Source organism: Periplaneta americana, chromosome 9 (genome assembly GCF_040183065.1).
Source record: "Periplaneta americana isolate PAMFEO1 chromosome 9, P.americana_PAMFEO1_priV1, whole genome shotgun sequence".
In the NCBI taxonomy this organism is placed as follows: Eukaryota; Metazoa; Arthropoda; class Insecta; order Blattodea; family Blattidae; genus Periplaneta; species Periplaneta americana.
This window is the reverse complement of record NC_091125.1, coordinates 128431994-128458764: the sequence shown is the minus strand read 5'-3', so window position 1 is coordinate 128458764 and position 26771 is coordinate 128431994. Positions and strand designations below refer to the sequence as shown.

Below are 26771 nucleotides of genomic sequence, written 5' to 3'. Positions count from 1 at the left end.
CTTTGGGGAGGCCAAGACGTAGATGGCAGGATAATATTAAAATGGATTTGAGGGAGGTGGGATATGATGGTAGGGACTGGATTAATCTTGCTCAGGATAAGGACCGATGGCGGGCTTATGTAAGGGCAGCAATGAACCTCCAGTTTCCTTAAAGCGGCTATACACGACCCAATCTGCAGGGTCCGATTTGCAGGGACCCTGCCGATCGGGTGGTGTGTAGGCTTGCTGGGACAACAAACCTCGTGTCAGGTGGTTGGTTCGGGCAGCCACCCAATCTGCCAACTCCCCCACTCCAACACCCTGGCAAGCAATCGGGCAGATTTCTTAACAGTTGCAGCTTGCAGAAGTGGCGTTTATGAAGAATTGAGAGCAGTGACAGTGAGTGCCACGTGAAATGAAGGAAAAGGAGAAAAGTCTGGAAGGATATTTTTGAACTCTATAAAGATATGCCTTGTTTATGGGACATTTCAAACGCAAATTATCTGAACAGAGATATGCGTAATCAGGCTTTAGAAATTCTTTTTGAAAAATACAAATTATGTAGTGCACAGCATGCCAACACAATAGGATCAACGTTATCAATATGCACACCTATGCTTTGTCGAAAATATGAGAAGAGTTTAAATGTTTTCTTATTTTTAAGAGGTTAGGTACAGCTTACAGCACTAAAATTTTGGAAACATTAAACATTTTTTCCCTCTATTACTGTATCTTGTACAATAATGAAAATTAATATGTATAAAACACTGTCCTTCTGCTTACTTACTTACTGGCTTTTAAGGAACCCGGAGGTTCATTGCCGCCCTCACTTAAGCCCGCCATTGGTCCCTATCCTCAGGAAGATAAATCGTCTCTATCATCAAATCCCACCTCCCTCAAATCCATTTTAATATTATGTTCCCATCTACGTCTCAGCCTCCCCAAAGGCCTTTTTCTCTCTGGCCTCCCAACTAATACTCTATATGCATTTCTGGATTCGCCCATACGTGCTACATGCCCTGCCCATCTCAAACGTCTGGATTTAATGTTCCTAATTATGTCAGGCGAAGAATACAATGCATGCAGTTGTGTAACTTCCTCCATTCTCCTATAACTTCATCCCTCTTAGCCCCAAATATTTTCCTAAACAATTTATTCTCAAACACCCTTAACCTATGTTCCTCTCTCAAAGTAAGAGTCCACGTTTCACAACCATAAAGAACAACTGGTAATATAACTGTTTTATAAATTCTGTCAGATTTTTGACAGCAGACTGGATGATAAAAGCTTCTCAACCGAATAATAACAGGCATTTCCCATATTTATTCTGTGTTTAATTTCCTCCCAAGTACCGGTATCATTTATATTTGTTACTTTTGCTCCCAGGTGTTTGAATTTTTCCACCTCTTCAAAAGATAAATTTCCAATTTTTATAGTTCCATTTCGTACAATTTTCTCGTCACAGGACATAATCGGGATTTACTTCCAAACCTATCTCTTTACTTGCTTCAAATAAAATTTCCGTGTTTTCCCTAATCGTTTGTGGATTTTCTCGTAACAAATTCACGTCATCCGCATAGACAACTGTCCTTCTGCTATATGAAAAAAATATTTTTACAGTTAAAAAAATTATTTACTTTTTTTTTTTTTTTTTTTCACTGTGCAGTGATGATGCGTTTCCCACATAACTAAAAAACTATCCAACATTCTGTGATGAAATTTTTTTTGTGTGTATTTATGCATGCCATATCTACAATATGATGCAAGATGACTTCTCTACCGTTGACAGATTGTCTGATAAAAAATAAATTCATATTAAAAAGTGGTCAAACATCAGTATTTTCTATTACACAAAATATATATATATATATATATATATATATATATATATATATATATATATATATATATATATATATTGTTTATTAAGGACTGTCGTTGAAAGAGCATGATATTGTAAACATGAGTTTCAGCAATAAAATAAAAAAAGAGAGAACATGAAAAGTTAACAAGTTTTTAAGTTATGAGGGAAACGCTTCATCACTGCACAGTGAACTGTCAACATTTTGAATCTTGAAAAAAAAATATATAGCCTAATATATATTTTTTTTTAATCGGAAATTTTTTTTTTCATATAGTACCTGTTTATCGTTCTGTAACAACAAACTCAATGCAATTCCAATTTTTTGAAACTTGAAAAGTGAACGAGCCATGATATATCTTTTCACAATGGAGTGGATCAGCCTACTGCAGGTTGGGTCGTGTGGAGAGCAGAACCAATTTGTCCGACCCAACCGCCCTGCAAATCGGACCCTGCAGATTGGGTCGTGTGTAGCCGCTTTTAAAAGCCATTTGTAAGTAAGTATGTAAATATGCGTCCTGGACTTCAATTGCAGGAAAATGGCAGGCCGATGCTTACTATATAATTACGGCAATTAGATTTATCTCGATTACCAAGTAGGCGTGAAGTCCCTAATACATTTTTAACACTATTATGTTTTATTATTGATTTATTATTCGTTCTAACAACTCTAATGCAGTGGCATGCACTCATGTGATTAGTCTGTAAATTTTGCAGATAACGAAAGCGCTGTCGATTAAGCATCGGCATAACTCAGAGGTAGAACGCTCGATGCGTAGAACCGAGGACTCGGGTTCGACCCCCCGCCGCCGAAGCCAATTTTTCTCCATTAATAACCAATGCATAAAATTAATTTCCCTCGTACAATCATTTCCTGAAATATATTTCCTTGTCTAAAGGAGCGATTAATTAATTTCTAATAGTGTGTAGGCCTAATAGTTGTAATAAATGCCTAGGCCTACCGGTAAATGAAGTTTTTCTTTCCTAACAGAGAAGTGGTACTGAAACTGAGTATACTAGCCTACTAAGTTATTGGTACCTAAAATATAAATTTGACACAGATTCCTATATTTGCAAATAATGAGTAGTTCACTTTCGTAACTTACCTTTCTGAGGAACTACGCTTTGCATAACCTTGCACTCTGTGCACTCAATATCAAACTACAATCTACTAGGTATTACAACCATACCCATCAAAATGATTATGTTGCTGGGTGTTAACAGTTGTCACAAGTTATTAGTCTCTGCTATTGCAATAAAAAATAATTTTCATAGCCTTGTGCGTATTGAAATGTTGATCTTACAATACAATTTATTAAAATGTATTAATTTCCAACATCCAAAACGAACACAATAGTTCAGCTGTCGGGATACCATTTAGTAAAGTGCACTGAAGTAATAAAACAAATACATACCAGGCACTACGGCGATCACCAGAAAATCCTTCTGGTAAAAGGTTTTGTTTCACTTTCGTTATTTTATGTTTCAGAATATTATTTATATTAAAAGGAAACTCCATGTTGTACAGATATACAATATCAATTACGATGGCATATATGACATGAAGAAGACGTTACACTTAATCGTCAAAAGTAATATGCCTCAAAAACTTGGCAGTGCTCAGCTGTCATCGCACACCAAATTTCACCATGAATTTCAATTCAACAATGACATTTCTATCACTACCCAAGGCAGCTCAGACCGGATACGTAATCCTACGTCATTACGCTTATGTCATGCTTTAACGGGAAATACAATTCACACTGAACTAAGAGTCCAAGAATGCTAGAAAAGGTTATGCCACATAAACTGAGCAATAATAATAAGGTTCGTCCTAAAGAGTATTGATTTCTTTTTAGGCTATCGTGTCCAATGAGTATTTCGTTATATAGTAGCGGAGGTCACACTTTTTGTTACATAATTCATATAAGCTTTTTTCATTAGGTTCATGATGTTTCTTAATTGTATTTTGCATACGTGCACAACGTGTCACAACATGTCCTCCTTGTATGTAATGTATCTCTGTACTATTGCATGATTACAGTTGACACAAATTCGATGCATGTGCTCTGAGCAATGAATTGTACAAAGGTACGACTTTTCACCAATATTTTTCAGATTTTACTGAAGCATTCCACTATTTTCTGCAGTAATTGTTAAACTTATCAGGATTTTCCAATGTAAATTTGAAGTTTGAAATGGTATTTAAGGAAATGTCTTAATTTTTTTGCATGTATCTGGTATGTTTTGTCTACGGGCAACCTCGAAATTTCAGGAAGCTTATAAAAAGAAAACTACACATTTTCAGAAAGAGAAAAAGAAATTGGCTGGGTCACTGGCTGAGAAGAAACTACCTACTGAAGGATGCACTGGAATGAATGGTGAACGGAAGAAGAGTTCGGGGAAGAAGAAAATATCAGATTATAGATGACGTTAGATATAAGGGGTTCGGGAGTAAAACATGTGATGTTTTAGCGTTTGAAATTATTAAGTAGATAAACATTTATACATTCAACAGTTTATACAGTTACCAGCAAAGTAAAATCTGTATATTTCTGCCATCTGTTGAGATGTTGGAAAACTAACTACTGCAAACACAGACGATGTCGAACCCCACATATATGGATCATATGCGGAGACAAAGAGGAAGATAGAAAATAGAAAGAATTGGAGAAAGATGGGTTTGCAGTAAAAGACCTCCCCTTGGGCAGAACACTCATTTATGTGTGCCGACAGACGTTCCTGGAACCTTAGATCATATGGTAACAGATAACTTCTCGCTACGTTAAAATCGGCAGCACTTTGAAGAGAACAACCGCCAGGATCGCCACCCATCCGCCGGCAACGAATACGAGATGGCAGCACAGTCGCTAATGAAATTCAAATGGGAATTATGATGTGACTCCTTATGTAACAACTAGATGGCAGCGTAGTAAACCTGACAAAAGTTGTTAACCTCAACGAGTTAGAATTCTCTTTCTAACTCGTTGGTTAACCTCAAAGCCTATAAGCCCGACATATCTGTTACATATATGATCTAGGCTGGAACTCACCTTTCGATACTCTCAGATTGCATGACTGCATTTGTTTACAATGTAAACACTGCAGATGCTCTCCTCAGAGAAGTGTACTAGTTTTTTTTGAAAGATGGGACATAAGCCTGTTGCTATGGTAACAACGGTTGAGTTGCCAAACTTTCTTTCCACGTTGCGAGTGCTTAATCGCTCTCTTGGCGACATTTATTCTGCACACAATGTTAGCATTGGTACGTTTCGTGTTTGATTCTCTGTCGATTTTGTATTGTTTTCTTACCTTCGCGTCAATTGTCAATGAATGTTTTAACGTCAGCCATCTTAACGTAAATTGCTAGCTTCCATCAGCTGGCAGCATGGTAGTCCATATTGGCAACATAGCACTGTAGTTCCAAGCTCGGCCGCTTAACTGTCATGCCACATCTTTAAAAAAAACAAGTATAATATGTAAAATTACTAATATCACATTAATTTATATATAAACATAGTTTTTACGAATTATTCTTAAGTACAATTATTATTATCCACCATAATTCGATAATACTCCAATCAATTGCAAGAAAAAAAAGCGAGAAGTCGAATGATATATCGAACATTAGCAAAGATTGTAACAGAAAAACAAAGTTTTTATTTATTTAATCTTTGAAGCTGTTGAACCTTCACGCTTTGTTTTGTCTATGCACCAAGCATCCCTTTTGCAACCATTTCTGTAGGCGCCAAAATAGTAAAGTAACGTAAAGTTGACTAGAAGTGCAATTCAGTACAAGTAATACTTGTCTAAAATTATTAGACTGTGTAAAAATGAGTAAGAAGTCAGAGAAAGGAAGTGCTCCGACATCTGCAGAAGGTGAAGAAGAGTTTTCTGTCGAGAAAGTCCTTGATCGCCGGGTTAGAAACGGCAAAGTAGAGTACTTTTTGAAATGGAAAGGTTATTCCAATGACGATAATACTTGGGAACCAGAGGAAAACTTGGATTGTCCAGATTTGATTTCAGAATTCGAAGACAACAGGAAAAAGAGGGAAGCAGCAAAGAAGGACGATAAAAAGAGAAAATCTACAAGTACACCTTCGGACGACAAGAAGCCTGCCAAGAAGAAACAGACCGATGAAGAAAAGAAGCCCCAAGGCTTCGACAGGGGTTTGGAGCCGGAACGGATCATTGGAGCTACAGACTCAAGTGGGGAACTCATGTTCCTAATGAAATGGAAAGGAACTGATGAAGCAGATCTGGTTCCAGCCAAGAAGGCCAACATCACTTGTCCCCAGATTGTTATCCAGTTCTATGAGGAGCGTCTCACCTGGCACAGTTCCACTCATGATGAAGAAGATAAAGGTGAAGAGTAAAGCATTTTTCCATGTAATTTAAAAAGTGCATAGTAAGAGACATTTGTACACTTAAAGAACCAGAAATTCTTATACTATGGACATAGATATTTGCACATCCATTCAATACTAATGCTTTGTTTACTTCTACATAACAGAAAGACTAAAACTGTATTAACAGAAATGTGACATTGGGTATGTAAAATGTCTATTTCGTAAAATGCTAATTTGGTCCCGAAAGGTCTTTTGATCCTATTATAACTGGAGATTGTTTTCCGGTGGCTACAGTCTAAAGTGGGAAGGAGACTGAGATTGTTTCCAGTGTAAAGTGTGTGAGCAGCTATTTTAAATTTCGATAAATTTGAATACTTACACGAAAGTTGTGAAAGTGTCTTACTTCGCCATGTTATAAGAATTTCTGTTTGAAGAATATAAAAACAAACTTTTACAGTATTGATTCTTAATTTTGCTAGGTTTGTGGTTATTTTTAAGTAACAAATTTGTTTATATTTCTTCATTACTATAGCCTATGACATTACTCTTGTAGAATTAATACTCTTATAGGCTAGTATTTCCTAACTTGTAATGCCGAAATAGAAGCCTTGTATGTAGCTCTATCACTCTTCTACTTATTCATTGGTGCAATGAAACAAAGTGATGTGGCAAGTTACTTTCGCACAGAATGTAAGGATAACATTTCGGTACAATATTTCCATTTTTATACTTGTGATATAAAGTACATTGATTTGCTTAAATTTTAATTTGAATATAATTTTATATACGATTTTCCTACTTATAATGTTTTCGTATCCTAATTCATTATTAGCAATCATTTTTATTAGTAAATATGAGTTTGTGGTTTTACACAAGACATAAATGTAATAGGTACATTAATTTCATGTGAAGACTGCAAATAGTAGCAGCTCTAAATGCATGCTTGGGCACAACTGCTGTAACTCCAGTATTTTCTCTCGCGTTAAGTGGTTGTAGCCAAGGAAGGAGGAAAATTTCTGCAACACCGAACTGATCTGTTTTGGTTCGGTGTGAAGAGCCTACTTCCATACAAGCGTAGGGACAAAATCATAGATTGAGTAAAATTATATTTTATGAAAGTGATTTTTCTTTTAAATTGGTTAATTATAATTTATAACAGTCGAAATTAACAGCTTCATTTATTTAAATAATCGTGTCTGTCTCTCCGACTGTTAGCCCCTTATGCCAGTTCTTCCATTGTTACAAAATAACAAACCACGCCATCGATTATTAGAGAATGCAATAATGTCACTATATAGTTAGATTTAATGTTCTAGACCCTACTATTTTTCCTAGACAGTGTTAGCTTAGGTAAGAGCTTCAGTTGGTAGTTAGCGACTTGGGAGTAGATAATACTGAATGATTTAAATGTTCATATAAATCAGTACAACACAAAAAAATACGCAGAGTTCATTTTTTTTTTGTATCAATATAGTGAATCCCCTATCTCTGATTGAGATTCCTGCTGACATGTATATCTGTTATCAGGCAGTACATCTCACTTGATGATATATGTTAGAGGAAGAACAGTTTGTACGGAACAGATGCATTATAGGACCCACCCCGAGTATTCCATAGTATCGATTGTATATTGTATATTTTCGATTATTATATCAAGTACGCCATCTTAACAAAACTAAATACATAGTACCACAAACATGTATAATTTAATAAAACCAACAACATTGAAATTAAACTCATATTAGTCACCTTTGTTATACAATATGTTAAATTTTATTCAAAATAAAGTTAAAGAAAGAAACCAAAGCTAAACTTAAAACACAGAAACATTAAACTTTCAAACAATACAACATTTGTATTAATACAACAATAAAATTAAGTTCATATTAGTCATCTTTACAATGTATTATAAAATACTAATTCTACTCCATTTATACTACATTTTTGGTCCAGGGAAAATACTAGTCTTTCACAAAAACACATTTTTACTTGTATTTTCCCTGGACCAAACAATTAAAAACAAAATTGGTGTAAAATTACCATTTTACCACGGACCTCACTGGAGATGTTCCGTTTCATCTTCTCTGTTATCCAAGTGATTTCACAAAGTGCTACGATACGGCGTTCCTGTGTCTATCATTTAATTTCCAATAACATCTCCACAGGAGTTCATCTCGTTTACTTTTAAATTTCTTCAGTCTCATCCCAGGATTACATGTTTCGCAAAACATTTCACTCCTAAGTAAACCACATTCGCATAAAAAACCATAAACATAGCCTACATGTCTTTATTCATGGATAAAGCTACTAAAAAGTTTACAACTTATTTATAATTCCATAATTTCAATTTCGAGGCCTACATTTTAAATTAAGAGGGAGAATTTGATCCACTTCTTTTTTATATTTAACTATAGCATTCGAAATTGCGGCATGATTATGATCAAACTAATTGACAACAATATTGATTGGTTGGCAACATAATGAAAACAATATATATCGATCATTTAATTGATCGAAACGCAACTTCTGTTCACCTTTTTTTTTTTTTTTTTTTTTTTTTTTTTTGGCTTTGCATATTTTTATATTTAGGGTGAGTCCTATAATGCATCTGTTCTGGTTGTACCGGTATACATCTGAAGTCTGATTAGTGGAATATGTTGCTAATCGGCGATGTATGCTGTGGAGGGGAAAAGGAAACTGGCCAATCTACCCCAGTATCTCCTGGCTTATTTACCTCATGAGTGATGCCTTGTTGGTGTCACTCATGTGGTTCAAACCTATCTTTGGACAGTTGATTAAACAACTATAAGTCCAATTGTTTTAAGCAGTTTTTGCCGCGAATATATTTTTAAGCAGTTTCGTCGTGAATATGTATTTCTACTCGTTTTCCTAAAGCAGGATACATTTTTTAACATTTCAATATTTTACATATGTCCACACCTGTGGAGTAACGGTCAGCGCGTCTGGCTGCGAAACCAGGTGGCCCGGGTTCGATTCCTGGTCAGGGCAAGTTACCTGGTTGAGGTTTTTTCCAGGGTTTTCCCTCAACCCAATATGAGCAAATGCTGGGTAACTTTCGGTGCTGGACCCCGGACTCATCCGGCATTATCACCTTCATCTCATTCAGATGCTAAATAACCTAAGATGTTGATAAAGCGTCGTAAAATAACCTACTAAAAAAAATATATTTTTACATGTGTGAAAGAAAGTGAAGAACAAAAGACAAAAGAGAACTGTTGCAAAGACTAGATAACATAAAAAATAGCATAGCTCCTACATTTATTGCAATGAAAGAAGAAAATGGATATTTATGGACAATGTTCTTAAATTTAGTCATGAGAATTGCTGAGTTGATATAGGGTTAAGGAAGGAAAATGAGAAAATGTATTTAATTATTTTTTTGTGTTGTAACAATGTTATATTAACATATAAATCTTGAATTAGCGAAAAATGCTTTTAGATTTGAAAGGAATCTATTACTAGTTGGATAGGTTGCTAATCACTAACTAAAGCTCTAACCTAAGAAAAAATATCCTTTTTTTTTTAACTCTTGTAACTATTGCACAAATTGACACCATGGCATACTAAACATAAAAATTGACATCATCGCATATTTAACTTTTCTATACTAGATGGCGGGAGCGGGAATTTGCAGAGTGGCACAAAGCAAAAGGGAGTGTCGAGCTACAAGAAGGAAAAGCAGAACTGACAAAGTGGCAGCTGTCATTGAAGGCATTTTTGCGTGAAATGGCTATAAGACTTTTTTAAAGTACATAAACATAGGAATGTTAACATCCAGCTCTGTAAACTAATGGTTCAAGACTTGCATTTCAGCAGTCTTTTCATTATAACAGAAAAGCGCACAAAGCGCATGTATGTTTTAATTGTTATCAAAACTAAGAAAGTATGTAAGGAGATATTTTCTTCTCCTCTTCTTCCTCCTCCAGCGCAAGTGAATATACTGGAATAAGAATCTCTGTGCTACGGCTATCCCTCAGGACCATTACCGTCAATAGTACATTTACACTACTTTCAGAATAGGTATTTTAATTTGTCTGGAATTGTATGATTGATATATTCTTTGTGTGCAGGATGTCAGCCTACAAGAAAGTCTGCTACAGGTTAACTTAATATTTGTTCATCTAAACATTTATGTAGACATATTGTAATACTCTCTTCATTGAATCTGAAAACACATTTCTTAAAGTTTACTAGAATTGTAGCCTTAAATATAGTTTATACATCATGACACTGTTGTAGGCATACAAAATCATTGTTGGTACAGTAATAGAAATGAAGGTAATGATTGTACTGTTTTAAGTAATACATACATTCTAACAGAAATTGTCTACTTTTATTTCACATATAGTGTGATTGTAAAGTCCCAGGACATTTTTGGGAAGTCGTCAGTTAATAAAATAAATTGTACTAAGTTACTGACGAGGCACAAAATCAGTGCTTTTCCACATGACCTCCGTCAATATCAAAACAAGTGTCCGAAAGGTTCAAGGTAGCCTGAACACCTTGTCCAACATATCCACAGTGATCATATCGCACGAGGACTATGTTCTATGGCTCCTGGATATTTTCCACTTTCTGGTTGGATTTGGGTGGCCGATCTATGTGCTTTTCATCCACTACAGTCCCTGTATACGGGCTATTCCATCTCAAATGGACCAAACTATAGAGAAAATTGACCTTGCAATTTTTAAATACAATGAAACTTTTTCTGTCCGTAGACAACTATGATACAATGCTTTGTGCAAAGTTTGAGGCATCAGAACTTCATAGTGATTAAATTATAAATATTTTAATTTATCGTATTTTCATAAAATTAGCAACTTTAAACTGTTGTGGCTCCGAAACCCTTTCACCCAATGATCAAAATCAAGGTTTATTTTGATGCCGAAAAATTAAAGTTTATATTGACATATAAACAGATTTTCTTACTTTTTATGGAAATGGAGAAGTTTAGATTTTTCCTCATTAAGACGCCCTTGGCTAGGAAAAAATATTTAAAAAATATATAGTTAGATTCTGCATTGAAAGTACAAATAAACACATATTTTTTCCTGATGGTATGTTGATAAGAAAGTATTGAAAATATCAAATAAAGAAAATAAATAGTACGCGCGTGAACTAACCAGCTGGCCAGCTCAGCTGAGACAAGCAAGGCCAGGAGACAAACACGTGATGTGTCGTCTAGCAGTCATGGCTGGGCTAGCTTTATCACAGGAGTAAAATAACGTCCAATCCTTGCTTATCTACAGCTCTCGGCCAGTGCGAGCAGCACTGCGCCGTTCAAGTCTAGGCGTGTGAAAATAATCCATTTAATACCCTCGAAACTTATTGCCGTACCACTAAGCAAACAATGCCGAATCCCTCTTAATAATGCAAGGTTTCTTCTCAATATTTTTTATCATTTTTACAAATGATCAAAAAGCCTAAAAACAAGTAAAATCAGATTATCTGTCTCTCTGAGTACAATAAAAATAAGGATCACTTCTTAACATAACCTACCAAATGTCAGCTTCAAAATAAGCTCTCGTTCAATGTTCTGCAGTAAATGATTCCAGAGTTCTGAGCGCTGAAAGAGGCTTGTTTTTATAAAATACGCTAAATTTGTCGCTCAATAATACGAAAACCGTTTGACTTTCGATGGTATATTTTTGAAAATGCACTCCCCTCAGCACCTTGTATAAGTAGGGAAAAAATTAGAGTATAAAAATGCGAGGTTTTTTACTGATCGATTTCATATGGAATAGCCCATACGCATGAATTTGTTTACCAGTAACTGAATATTTCCTCGTGCTGGAGCTGGTTTCCTGAACTTTTGTTCGAATATACCCCTGGCACCTGTAAGCAGAAGTGAGATCAGTTAACATTTTTCCAAAAAATATCCTGAGACTTCATAATCACTTCATAATCTTAGTAGAACTTGTGTCCACTCCCATGTACACCGAGAATATCCCTCACAGGAAACACTTAGTAAATGGGTCCACCATATTTTTATTATTGTTACTAAATGACACATAGACTGTTACGTGCCTCCTCCACTGTCACCATTCAGTCTCAATTTCTAAATTCACAGTTGTAAAATCATGGCTCAGCCTGACCCAAACATTAATGAATTCTGCACTTGTACAGTCACGATGTTCTTAGCAACACAGTTCACTAGGAGTCATTACTTGCTCTTTGGACAGCAGCAACTTCTATAAAGCCAACCTGGACACTGTATTCTCAGCACACCAAACTGCAGAGGGACAGTATCTACGGACAAGAAATTTTGAGGTGACAGAGGTAAATCTTACGAAGAATTTCGTTGCAGTGGTTGCAAAAAATGTAGATCCGCAAACTCTGCGCCGCTTTTCCTGGTGCAGGAAATCCTAGGTCTTTCTTCACCATTGTGAGTCTTGCTGGAAAGTCTAACATAAAAATTTCAATTCAAACCACACTATATCATTATTATTCCTTCTGTTATAAATTTTTTAAATTAAAAAAGAGATGAGTAAGAAATACTATTTCTTCATTCCAAGAGGGATAGTAACCGAATGATCTAAGAAAGAAAGATCTAATAAATATTTTTGAACACTTTAAATTTTGTTACCATATTTAATTTAATTTCATGTGATCTTTCTTAGGGCAATGTAATGAAACTTTAGCAGACTGGAGAAATTACATAATTGAAATATGCTACACAGCTATGCAGAATGTGTAATGCATTGGTGGTCCTGGAGAAATCGTACAAACAGATGAGAGTCTATGTATGTTGGTCTGCAATTACTTGTTTGATTTTAATCAAAATTGTGCATTTGACATGGCCATATTTACTAACTACCTCTAGTGGACACAAATCCTGTTAATACCTTAATGCCGTTTTCCTTTTCTTCCCGTCAGAATTGAAGTCTCTACCAAAAATAATTACAGTGTGTGGCAGAAATATGTATATTTAGTTGAGTGCCATCAGATTCCATACAGATCTCAATACGCCAGCTAATATTGCTCATCGTTTTCTGCAGCAGGTTCTTTGGAATTTCAGCTGGAATTATTATGCTTCAGATCATGAACAGCATGTTTGGATTCGCATAATATTTTTGCTTTAATACCCTTGTATGAAGTCACATGCTGATAAATTTGGTTGGCATTACAAGACATATGACTGAATCACTGTTTCTGTAAAATGCTTCCATGGTAAACTCCTGATATTCTCTCGACCTCGACCAACTTTCGATGCCAAGTAAAACTATGGGCTGCTATATTCATTGCTGCTTGTTATGTCATCTGGTAAAGTATGGATGTGTTGCCAAAATCATCATCTTTCTGCCACACCTTGTATAAAACAATTGAAAAGTGTGATCCCAAAACTTGCCCAATCCATTTGGACATTTTTATGATTTATACATATACAGGGTGGAAGGGATATACATACAAATACTTTGATACTTGTTTAAGAAAAATGCAAGTGAAATAACACCTTATTTACTTTTTTCCCTTGCCCTTATAGTTTTCCCATAAATGTGTCACATATTTTGTAGTAGGCCTATGATGTTTTATAAATGCTAGTACTATGAAACGTCCATCAGTTTAGACTATATGCATGTCTTTCGATATCAGGATTATACTCCAGTATAAACAGTTAAGGGTGAAATTCGAACGTATTACAGTACAAAATAAATCATGAATGTAATCCTATGTGCTAATGTAAAAAGGTGAATGTGTTTGGATACACGATAAATTATTTGAAAACCTGTTACATCACGAAGACTTTCATGGTAAGCCTGGACAGTAGACAACCCCCACAAGCTTAGACCTCTGCATAACTAGAGGTGTTCGTAAAGAAAACAAATTGCCTAGAAGTATTAACTAACCTAGGAACATGGTATTTTTTCATGTCTAAAAAATAAGTTCGAAGATTGAGAAATTTGTTACATAATGTATTTGAGTATACTATCCCAGATTACCTTTAAAAATATTTGCACGTATATCCCTCCCACCCTGTTGTATTTTAAGCTTCTTTTCTTCCATAACAACGCCAATCCTTGTCTAAAAGTTTGTGTTATTGTGCATTTCACTTGAAAACTTGCTCAGTCTGTAGACTGGTGGATAAAACTAACCCAGTCCTTTCATAAAAATGGACTGAGTGCGTTTTGGGATCACACTTTTGAGTTTTACATTGGACAGACTGGAAAATCATTTCAAACACAGTACAAGAAACATATTACAGCTATAACCAAACTACACAACAATTCAATTTATGCAGAACACATCACAAACTCCAATCACAACTACAGCAACATAGACACTGACATGAAAATACTACTCATCCAGCCAAAAAACCAGAAACTTAACACTCTAGAACAATATGAAATTTACAGACATACAAAAATACACCCACAGCATATCCTGAGCACTCAACTGAATTTCAGAACACATACTCTCTTCGACACAATCATGAACACATCCCACCACAACAGGAAACCAGAAGATAGTGCGGGACCTCACTAGGCTTCGTACAATGATGAATACCACGTTACAACTAGTTAGCCAGGTAATTTTTCTAATATTAACCAGTGGCGTAGCATGAAATTTTGAGCAGGGGAAGCTAATTCAAGTTATCTTTCATGTACATATGAGAAAACGTATTACAAAAATATAGTCTTGAAATACATAGTAGTCAGTGTCAAGCCAGCAGTCCGAAGATTGGTTGGAACCTCGTAAGTAACACTAATAAGGCATGACCTCAAATGGTACGCAGTAAAATATGATTTCATGGTTTACACATATCTCTAACAAATAGACACGGTCATTTGTTTTTTAAATCGCACTTTTGTTCGTAAGTCAGTTTTGATAACAGAATTGTCCTAAAAATTCAAGTAAATTGGTGTCAGGAACTGTTATTTCACTCATTATTTATTATATCAGCCACAATGCACACTAACACTTCAACTGAACACAACTCACGAAAGGGATAACTCGGAAACTAAATTATTTGCAATGTCGAAGCTAGCTTCTTGCGAGCCTTGCGACCAGGGTAGTTTAGTTAGAAAGGGATGGAAAATCTGCAGGGTGGGTTACACAGAAGAATGAATGAAAGAAACTAGTCTGCTTGGAAGTTGGTGTGTGCAGGTTTCTTGTTTACTGCTGCATCACGAATCATCTTGAGCTGCCACGTCACAATATTTAATGCATAAATATAAGTTCTATTAAAATTAATAAATAATTTTGTTCATAAACTGCAGGTTTATTATGAAATTATTATTAACTGGGGAAGCTGAGCTTTTTAGCTTACATTGACACTACGCCACTGATATTAACACAGTAAAGAAGTTATAAAGTTAATCTGATAAATTTGATTAGTACAAAAATGAAGAAATGTCTCGCAACATGGAGCAGGGTACTTTTTTATGTGAATTTGTTCTGGACATAATTACGCCCATTTTATTGATATCACTCAATGTAAAGTAGCCTATTGCTATGCAACAGATTACTTGAAAATACTTTTGTATAGTATGCTCTAAGTCTAATCTTTAGAAATTTTCCTAAAAACTAGTACACTACAGTTAACCAACAAATAGAGAAATTTTGTTCCTACTTCTGAAAAATGAAAGGTAAGTGTTGAACTGTTTCTGTATCTACGACACTGCAAAAAGAAATAAATTTTGATAATGTTTAAATAAATTTGATGCAATCAAAGGCATTTCAGTGCTGAGATACTGGGTCAATTGACAGTGGTGTCACATTCAAAATAATTAACCAGTTCTGTGATTATTATTATTCGAATTATAACGGTAACAATGACGAAGATAAATTCATGCAACATACAAATAGTGTAACTTACTAGCAAAACTGACCAACCGCTAAGAAAAAAAGAAAAAACTTCAAGGCTAGTTATGTTTCAAATACTCGGGATGCCCTCCCTTCTTGATCCAATGATCCGCAGTTGTTTGCACAAATGATACTGCATCCCATTCCTCCTGAGGTTTTCTTATTAGCCAGGAATTCCTTTCACCTGTCACAGCAACTACTTTCATGTTTTTTCTTGCCACTTTGATAGTTTCGGGAACTTGAGCATGTGTAAGATCGCGTTCATTCACAAAATATCATTCAGTAATATATCGTATGTCATTCCTGCAGTAACTCACAAAATTTTAAAATAATTTTTCGTTTCTGGGGCTGGGGAGAGAAATGGGAAAAATTTTAACAGCCATTTCAGGCAAACCAGTGTGAACTGTCTGAATGACATCACTGTCAATTGAATAAAAATAAGTGAATTCGTTTACTGCCTTAAATGTCAGTGATTACTTGGTGACAACTGAATAAAACTTAAGTTAGTAATAACCTACAATTTATAGTTTGCTAAATACTGATCAGTTATTACATTTTTTTTTTATTTAGCAAACCTTTATTTTTCCAGTGAACACTTAAAATGTTTTGAATAAAGTTCAGTAATTTCTGATCTAGTAATTACCAGTACGATATTTACACATTTTAAAGTTTTCTAAAGAGTTTTTTTTTTGGTTGGTTATTTAACAATGCTATATCAACTACTAGTTTATTTAGTGTCGATGAGATTAGTGATAGCGAGATGGTATTTGACGAGATGAGACCGAGGATTCGCCATAGATTACCTGGCATTCACCTTATGGTTGGGGAAAACCTCGGAAAAAACCCAACCAGGTAATCAGCCCAAGTGGGGATTGAACCCGCGCCCAAGCGCTTCTAAAGAGTTCACTTGAATATTTGTTATTAGTGAATTTAAATACTATTATAGTCACAATCATGCCATTTTTCTTTCATACCATGGCATGATTGTGACTATAATAGTATTTAAATTCATTAATATGTCACATCAACGGACATATATACGTCACCAAACATCGTAAGATGAAGATTACATTTGTAAAAAGTTTCTTCACACCCATAAGCAGTGCTGACTAGATCAGACACTATGGACAGTACTCTATAACAGAGTCGCCAGTATGAAAGAATAATTCCAAGCCTTTGGCATGAGACGAACTCGATAGCTCAGTGGTAGAGCGCCTGAGTGGAGAACAGGAAGTCGCAGATTCGATTCCCTCTCGAGGTTGTGTAATTTTTCTTTCATACCATGGCATGATTGTGACTATAATAGTATTTAAATTCATTAATATGTCACATCAACGGACGTATATACGTCACCAAACATCGTAAGATGAAGATTACATTTGTTATTAGGTTGTAAAGGAAATGACAGCTTTTCTACCTAGACATCAAGAAAAAAGGTGCAAAAACAGAAGGAATATCAGACCCAGTAATTCAGAGAAGCTTCTAAGATTTGAAAGAGGAAGTGTCAACTTCTTAAGAGACTATTTTCTGCCTGACACTGATGAAATAAGAGATGGAGCTTTAACTTCATAGTAGAAATTGAGTCTTCTTTTTTTTTTTTTTTTACATATTTTACGATGCTTTATCAATTGCGGTGGTTATCTAGAGTCTGAGTGAAATAAAGGTGGTAATGTCGGCAAAATGAGCCCAGGACCCAGCATTTCCTCTTGAAGGGTTAAGGGAAAACCCCTGAAAAAACCTCAACCAGCTAATTTGTCCGAACAAGGATTTGAACCTAGGCTAGCTCGTTTCATCGTCATTCATGCTAACCGTTACTCCACAGCGGTGAACTAGTGTATTCTTTTACATTATTTAGCAAGGCCATATGCAATGTATCAGATTTAAATACAGGTATCTGTTCATTTGTTTATTCGGTAAACACTTAAAATTTTCTAGGTATTACTTATCAGTAAAAGTAAACATTTACTGGTATTCAATTAAAATTGGTGATTACTTTTACTGATCAGTAATGAACTTACAGTGTCAAGTGCAAGATCTTCGAACTGGACGCTTGCCAAGGCATCGGAAAGGTGTGTCTGGTGTACATGGACAAGAGCGAGTGCGAATCCGATCTAAAACGAGAGGACCCCAAGATCTGGCTGCTGGACAGAAGTTTCGAGTGGTACTACCTGGCTGCAGAATACACAACATAAGCGAGACATTAACTTAATCCAGGGGGACTCCTCCATGTAATAAATAAATTACGAATAATTATATCAATTGTAACAATTTTATATATACAATAAGTGACATCTAACAAAAAATGTAACATGAGTTATATGTATTAATATTCACATTCTATAATCATAAATTTCATATTTCACTTTTCGGCAAATCAACAAATTACACAAATTATTCAAAATTGAACATTTTCCCAATATAAGATTTTCATTACATAAAACTCATGATTAATCATTCAACTATTGTTATACATATTACCGTGTACAGCTTAATGGACTTATGTTTAGATTTCGTCAAACGTTTGTATATCTGATGATGCCGTACAGGCGAAAACGTTCATAAATATCTTTTATAAGAAGTACCTACTTCTAATATTTTACTGATTTTTATTCAGTTGACCCAATGGGACTGAAACTATGAAAAGTACTGAAAAACAAAGGGTTTCCAGAGCAACCTGATAAGCAAAACAACTATAAAAGACGATATATTTTATTGAATTAATTTGATTATATTATTTTCAACACCAATTTGAGAAAGTAAGTTTAATAGTCTTTTAAAACAGAATAGACTTACTTCAATAATTGTATATATTAAGAAATTTACACCCATTCTAATTACGCTGATATCCATGAATCTATAAATAAATAAAAATGTGTTTTTTAATTTCAGGACTTTCCACCATGAATTGTATGATTGATAGCGCAATTTTAGCAGAACTTCATTTAAATCCTAACAGATGTTATAAAAAATACCTCTTAAAAGAAGTTGATTACGAATTTAAGGAAGGTATTGTCAATTTTTCTAGTCTATGTTTGTTATTTTAGGAAGAAATTTTGAAAACAAATTTAATGAAAATATAGTATTTTAAGTATAAAGTTGTAATTGGTCTTAGTAAAATTTCAAATTCAACTGGCAACAAAATTGACAAAAACAAATACTAGAATATTATTTTGAATTCAGTACTTTATTGCCAACAGTGCCAAAGCTAAACATTACTTCATCCAGACCAAGGATTCAGTCGAGCATACATTCTATCTCTAGGCTTAAGTATGTGCATGTTGTTGTTGTTGTTTTCTAATGCCAGGCGTTTGACAATAAAGTCATTTGACCTCTTGCACTCCAATATTTTTAAAAGATATTATCATATGTTAATACGCACATACTTCCTACAATTATTCTTCTAGGGCATAAATGAATTTTTGATAGATGAAGTGTAGCCTAAGTGTAAACAATACAGTAAACTGTACCTACTTTTTTTTATTGGGTTATTTTACGATGCTGTATCAACATCTAGATTATTTAGTGTCTGAATGAAATGGTGATAATGCCTGTGAAATGAGTCCGTGGTCCAGCACCGAAAGTTACCCAGCATTTGCTCGTATTGGGTTGAGGGAAAAAAAAAACGGAAAAAACCTCAACCAGGTAACTTGCCTCAACCGGGATTCGAACCCGGGCCACCTGGTTTCGCGGCCAGATGTGTTGACCGTTACTCCACAGGTGTGGACTACCTACTTTGAAATACACTTTTATCCAAACATATAAATCATTATAAACAGCATGTATGCAAAGTGATTAGATTAGCTACTACAGAGCGGTCTATGACATTCTCTACGGTACTCGACAGCAAGTGGGCCCGGAATCAGCGCTCGTCATTTCCAGTGAACAGGGTCTGCTACAGTCGGCTATTAAAATTACAGTATTCATACTGTTTACTAACCTTGACTACAGAAGGTGTTGAAAATGATGTCCCTCTGCTGCAACACATTCCTGACATCTCTGACGGAAATTGGCACTTACACATGCAAGTTCGTCTTCTGTAATACTCCCGATTTCTCGTACAATACTGTCTTTTAACTCACGGATTGTATGCGAATTGTCTTTGTATACTTTATTTTTTATATTTCCACATAAATAAAAATCGCAGGCTGACAAATCGGGGGACCTAGAGGGCCATAATCCTCTACTAATAACTAATATGCAACATTACTCCTGTTCTTCCAGTCAAGTTAAACGACACAATAATCCCTTTTGCTTCCTGTGTTAAAAACCTTTGAGTTTACTCTGATATGCATTTAAACTGGAATAACCAAGTAACCATATTATCAAAAAAGTGCTTTCCATACTACATTCCTTAAACAGCAGTCGAAAATTTCTCCTGCTATCACTAAAAAAAATACTATTGGAAGCACTAGTAATGCCCCACTTCGATTATTGTGATTTTCTACTGACTGACCTCAATGTCAACCAGTCGCAAAGATTACGTGTTCATAATTCTTGTGTTCACTTTGTCTGCAATGTCTGTCGCGCTGACCACATTACTCCATCCTTCCAAACTCTAAACTGGCTATGGCTTAACGAATGTAGAAATTTTCATTCTCTTGTTCTCCTTTTCCAAGTCCTTCACACCTCTACACCAACCTACCTTGCCTCCCGTTTCAGTTACCTGTCATCATATCATAATCTCTTCACATGCACGCAAAATAGCCGCATACTAGCGATACCAAGACATAAGACATCATCGTATTCATCATCATACACAATCTCGCTCTCGCACTTGTGGAATACCCTACCCAGTGACATCAGAGACTGTCAGAATTTAGCAGTGTTCAAAAACAAACTTTTTAAGCATTTTCTTACTGTGTAGAGTAGGTTTAATTTTTACTTAATTAATAAAAAAAAATTCTCTTTTCTTAACTTTTATAATGAACTGTCTAGCCTTTATTAATCAGTTAATCTTTTAGTACTTTGATTTTTATTGTATTTGTAACTTTAATATTAATTGTAATTATAATTGTAATTGTATTCTTAATATTGTAGTTGTAATCCCCTGGTAGAGGGAAAGAGAAGGCCTGATGGCCTTATCTCTACCAGGTTAAATAAATAAATAATAACCCTGTCCTCGAATATTTCGCTTATCAAATTCAATGTTTCGGCTGCTGTATGGGCAGTTGCTGAATCCTGCTGGAAATAAGCACTCTGATACTCGATATCAGTTAACTGTTCAAAAAATGGGTTAAGTATTTCTGTTCTGTATCTGTCACCATTGATTGTATTGTCAAAAAATATAGAGCCTATGATGCTATGTGCAGTTACAGCCAACCTTCTCATTATGTAAAGGAGTTTTATGAATGAGATCAGGATTTTGTGTACTCCAGTATCCAGTTATAACATGACCATGCATTGCGGATCAGGGCAAGGGGGGTGCGGATGGGGTGCGAGTTGCAAAAATGTGGTACATAAAAAATCCAAAATGTTCTCTCATGCACTTGCGCGCATACTATACATCTGTTTATTAATATTACTATGTATTATTATTATTGGTCAGCATATCCATAACGATATATTAAGGGATGTAGTTTTTTCACATCCAAGAAATTGTTTGTTTTTGTTCTTCAAAATAACTTATGCCTAGTATTTTTTTTTTAATAAATTGCCCTTTGGGGTGCGGAAAGGGGTGCTCCGATTTTTTATGAGGTACTTGCGCACCCTTTCGCACCCCCCTAGCGACGTCCCCGTGGCCATGTAAGTGAAACTGTGCTTCAACTGTGAAAATAATTACTGTAGGTTCCACAATGCCATCGACAACACTTTATGAAATCCAGTTACAAAAATTCATAAGGCTCACATTATCTCTATGCAATACTTCATTTGTTTTATACAGATGTGTGCAGCATATTCCGAATCTCAGCACTGAGCAATTGCCAATCACATAGTATCACAGAGTTCCGAATTTAAGTGATGACATCATTGATTCTCCAGCACTGTAGCAATGTTTCCATCAGCGTGCAGAGGTGGTGGCAGTGTCCATCAGCCTCCACCAGTGGATCTGATTGGTTCTTGTAAAGGGGGGAATTGACAGACGAATGACATCGTACACTGTTGTGTCATGCTATGCTGGTGTGTTCTACTGTTGTTTGTAATGAGCACAATGTTAAAAAAAAATAAGTTAATGGCTTATGAACGAACATGACAAGGGACCAGTTATTACTACTGGATCAAGAAATAAATTGTTTGTGCTCTCTTTTATTTGGGCGAGACGACAGTATGAAAATTTTGCAAAACCTTTAGCACATACAATGACTCTCACAGTCGCCATGATAGCCCTTGAACCTTCCAGCAGTTCAGTTCCTATTTCGCTGCAGTGTGATGTCACTGAGGTTCACTGTTCCAGTGAGATTCGGAATATGCTGATGAATACTATGGTATTAGCAACAATTTAATAACTGTCGATACTTTTGTTATGAAAACAGATTTATTGATAAAATCAAAATAAAACAATATTTTTTTTTAACAGAAAATGATCTTATTTTTTTGAAATATCCATGTTCTCTGAATTTCGCTTCTATTCTATTCACAGTTAACTGAGAAATAGGTAGCCTATTTGAATAAGTTTCGCTAAAAAGTGTGCATATCTCTGGTGTGTATGTCTTCTGTCACCAAATCTTATCATAATCAGAATCTCAATTCTCTCATGTTCTATTAAAAACATTAATAAAATTACTATCACAACACAAAGACTAACATAATGCATAAAAAATTAAACTGTTAACATAGTAACCGTAACTATTGTGCTTTTGTATGAAACAAATGAAATATTACATAAAAATATACTCTTTTAGATGTTATTAAAAAAAAAAAAACTCTGTTTTTGATGACGTCATAATTTGTACAAAAGCCGCAAAAATAATTTGTTTCGATAAAAATATTCCTTTCTAAATACTGTGCAAGGTTTGACGTATCTGAGGTTTTTGTTAAAAATTCCTTTATTCAATTAATTGCAATTATGCATTACTTATGAAAAACCTGTATATTGCTCTTTTGTAATAAGCGAAATATTATTTCAGGAAACAATGAAGAAGAAACAAATTTTCCGGTCAAAGAAGCAAATATTCCAAAACCATTTATCAGTCACTGGTACTACTATATTCCTTTGGTTCTTGTTCCATTTTTCAAGAGAACTAAGCCACCATCCTAGTATGTGACGAAGATCATCGGATATGCAATCTTTTTCTCTGAATGAACAATAATTAATGAACAGCTTTTTAGTTCAGTTAATACAATGAACGTATATTTTAAAATTAAATTTGTGTAGTGAAAAAATTATTATATATGCCTAAATTTATAGCAGTTTCACTGTTTTTTTACAGGAGATCAATTTTTACTGCTTTATGTACTAGTATATGGCATTAAAATAAATTCAGGCTCTGGTACAAACTAAAACCAATCGTTTCTCTCCTGATAAAAATAATTTATTCTCAATATTATTTTTTTAACATGCACAATGTTACATCATACAAGCAAAAGTCTTGCCCTCAAAGCAGTTTTTTCAAACAACTGTGGTTACAGAATGCCTGGCAACTTCATTTCGTCTGGATCACTAAAAATTCTATTTTGCTTCCCATGTGATGATCCTCTTCAATAATTGCTACTGGTATCTATTCCTAGTCAAAGAAAGCAAGTTCGTTGTAAGTGAATAATCTGAAAAGTATATTGATGAGTGAATCGATGATTATAACTAGACCACGAAACTTTATGCACTAAAAAAACCTGAAAATATTGTGACAGCGACGTGAGATTCGAATTCACGACCAGCGTCCCGCAAGAAAGCAGATCGCGCGGGCTTCACGGAGCACTGATGGACGGCACGCGGCGGGGAAAGGGCCTACGTGGCGAGAGAGTGGAGAGAGAGTGTGCGCGCAACTGCTGCGTACGGAGTAAGGGGGGGGGGGGCGGACCCTCCCGACTCTTTGAGAAGTCCGTCGAAGTGGAGATATCCAGATAATTCTCTGCACACCTGTAGAAATTTCTCGCAACTATGATTTCGCTATAAAAGAAGAAACGCCAGCGAACTCGAGCAGTTTTCAGTTATTCAGTCAGTCAGTAAGCCAGTGAACAGAGCAAGCCAGTCTTGTGTACCGGAGTTCGACTCGAGTGTGCGTCCGCAACTGTATCAGCATCCGAAGGCCTGAGTTCGAGTGCAGTGGACCGCAGTTGGAGGGACCTGAGTTCGAGTGCAGTGGACCGCAGTTGGAGGGACCCGAGTTCGAGTACAGTGAACTGTCTCTGAAGGTCTGTGGTTCGAGATACTGTGAACTCGAGTGACTGAGCTAGAAGAACTGTGAACTGAGAACTGATAGTTCTGATTTGTAAATAGTGCTTTGTAAATATTAGTCAAGATTAACAGTTCATTGTTGTTCGTACTAGTCCAAGTAAATTGTCATTGTCGTCGGTGGAATGCTATAACGAATACTGTGTTGAGTGAAAATCCAATTGTTGACGAGAGCGCTTAAGGCGAATTGTAGAAAGGAATTATTGTTGGAAGAATAAAATCCTATTGTTGAGTGGAAATAAAATTCACAATATGCATGCAACTTGCAGTAAAAACTGTTGAAATATGCGCTAAAAATTGAAATGCAGTAAACGAAATACATTTTAGAGGTTTAATAATACGATATCCCTCTAGTGGGTACTCACCTTATCATGGTGAGGGGGCTTAAACTTGTTGTTTAAGCTAACAAGTAACAAAGAGGTACCCACATAAGCTGCATTAACACCAACGCAGTCCTATATTTTTCACTGCTTATGATTCATGTAGTCCCTCAGTGTAAAATTCTCCAGAGGTAAAATAGTCCCTCAATCAGATCTCCGGGTAGGGACTGCACTGAGAGGTGCCAAGAATCGTACTAAAGTACTTATTTGGAATAATACGATATAGGTGAAAATAATTTAAAGTAGTGTCAAGAAACCATGTTGCACAGAAGATGATTTTCCATCAGTAGGAAAATATTTGTCTTCACAAACCCACTTCTTTAATAAACCTTTTCTGCTATTTTTTTCTTTTGGCATGTCGGAGGTTAAACTTGTTAGCAGATCAATCATGCACTGTCCTTCGCTTGATTGTTCAGTAAAACTTGTTGAAATGAAAATTTATACCTCATGAGACTTCACTGTCGCAGGTGTTTAAATACATTGTTTTGTTTCTACTAATATGAAATCAGAGCACACTAGCAGCATTGTCTTCACAGCAATTTCATGACCTCAACAATACATGACTTTATTGTCGTAGGTGTCTAAATACATAAATTTTTGGTTTTACGAAATCGGAGTAAAAGGTACATATAAAAGTCTGAATGACAGACGACGCGTATTTTTGCCCTGGTTCCTAAAAAATTACACCTACACAGCTACTATGTACACAGAGCAGCAGATAGCCTCATGTTAAAATGGAAAACGACCCAACTTATACACTAGAGACAAATATCCATTGTCCTTATAGCAATTTCATGTCCTCAACAGTAATTAAATAAGTATTGGTTTTATTTCTTAGAAATTATTCTTATTTTTTCAGAAATAAAATTTGAAATTAGATAATAAATCGGGAAAAACAAGAAAAGGTGTGAATTTATGCATTTAAATATGCAAAATAAAATTATGTATTCATTTAAAAGGAAAAACCCTCGAAATATGCATTTATGCAAAATAAATTTGCCTTCAATCGAACGTAAAAACCATGATCAGCAAAGATCCACTTTTATTTTTCAGTATGCCAAATCAATAAAAACAGGCAATTGCATTGTTCCGTGGTCTAGTTATAACTTATACGAAGTGAGGAAAATGGTGCATGGGAAAGGCACACAAAGCCAGAAGAGGAAGAGGGGCGTTCATACAGAAGTATCTAAGAATCGAGAAATGGGAAAGAAGAAAAGCATAATAACTCTAGAGGGGAAGAAAAAACAGAAAACATATATAGCCTAGGTGGGAAGTTCTGAAATGAACACACGATACTGGTATAATACTTTTCGGTAACTAATTAATAATAGCCCTGTCAATGGTTTATTTTCTGAGTGAAACGCACTTCAATAAAACGTTGATGTGATGTGTACAGCATTACGAGAGTTTGTCTTCAAATGCGAAAAAAATATCTCAATAAATTAAGTTACTGGTATAAAAATGAGAGACACTTATTTAAAATAATGGACTTTATTTGGGAAAATCTATATATATAATTTGAACTGGTAATGGAAATTACGGGACAACGGCTGAACGGATTTTAATAAATGACCCCTCATTTTGAAGCTTGGAACCCAAAGTTTTTCAGAAAAATAGTAGTTTTCAGTGAAATGTTAAGTTTTCCTACATAATATCCCTATTTTCCAAAATCCATCTTTCGTCAGTTTTGAGAACTAATTGCATTTCAAAATAAAACAAAACGCACACTACAATAAACAATAGGCTATTACACGAAGGCCATGACCTGCAGGATTGCTGACATATTTAAAGTTCAAATTCAATTGGTTATGAAAACTTCAAGACTTACTAAAAAATTATTTACAGGTCTGATTCTGCAGTGTGTAATTTTCTGAGTACAGGTGGTATTGGATGAATTATTATTATTATTATTATTATTATTAAAAATCAAATATTTTATAGTTATTAATCAAGTGGGTTGGGTCTTTTTCATATATTTAATGGCGGTGTGGTATAGATTCAGTATTGGCTCGAGAGAGCGCAAAAATTACAGTTCCTAAGGAAAGACC

The 26771-nt window shown here is 35.2% G+C and overlaps 2 protein-coding genes and 1 long non-coding RNA gene across 6 annotated transcripts in view; 2 read left to right on the top strand and 1 right to left on the bottom strand.

Moving 5' to 3' along the window:
- Nucleotides 1-3597, bottom strand: part of LOC138706491 (alpha-tubulin N-acetyltransferase-like) — a 50293-nt gene extending 46696 nt beyond the window's left edge. For 2 of the 4 annotated variants that reach the window (XR_011334019.1, XM_069835836.1), the window contains exon 1: nt 3256-3595. Coding sequence is in view for 3 of the 4 variants with exons in the window: in XM_069835836.1 (XP_069691937.1) it covers nt 3256-3359 (104 nt within the window). In the remaining variant the exon portion in view is untranslated. Of the gene's footprint in view, nt 1-3255 lie in introns of all 4 variants that reach the window. The other 2 variants (XM_069835837.1, XM_069835838.1) reach the window with 2 other exon arrangements.
- Nucleotides 3598-5531: 1934 nt separating this feature from the next.
- LOC138706489 (chromobox protein homolog 1-like) lies at nt 5532-10533 on the top strand. The gene is made up of 2 exons (XM_069835832.1): nt 5532-6205; nt 9822-10533. Exons 1-2 carry the CDS (start codon nt 5674-5676, stop codon nt 9896-9898), a joined length of 609 nt encoding a protein of 202 aa, XP_069691933.1. The 5' UTR covers nt 5532-5673; the 3' UTR covers nt 9899-10533.
- Nucleotides 10534-18487: 7954 nt separating this feature from the next.
- On the top strand, nt 18488-23378 carry LOC138705694 (uncharacterized). The gene is made up of 3 exons (XR_011333731.1): nt 18488-18770; nt 18904-19020; nt 23079-23378. It is a non-coding gene; the product is annotated as an uncharacterized lncRNA (long non-coding RNA).
- Nucleotides 23379-26771: the final 3393 nt, after the last annotated feature.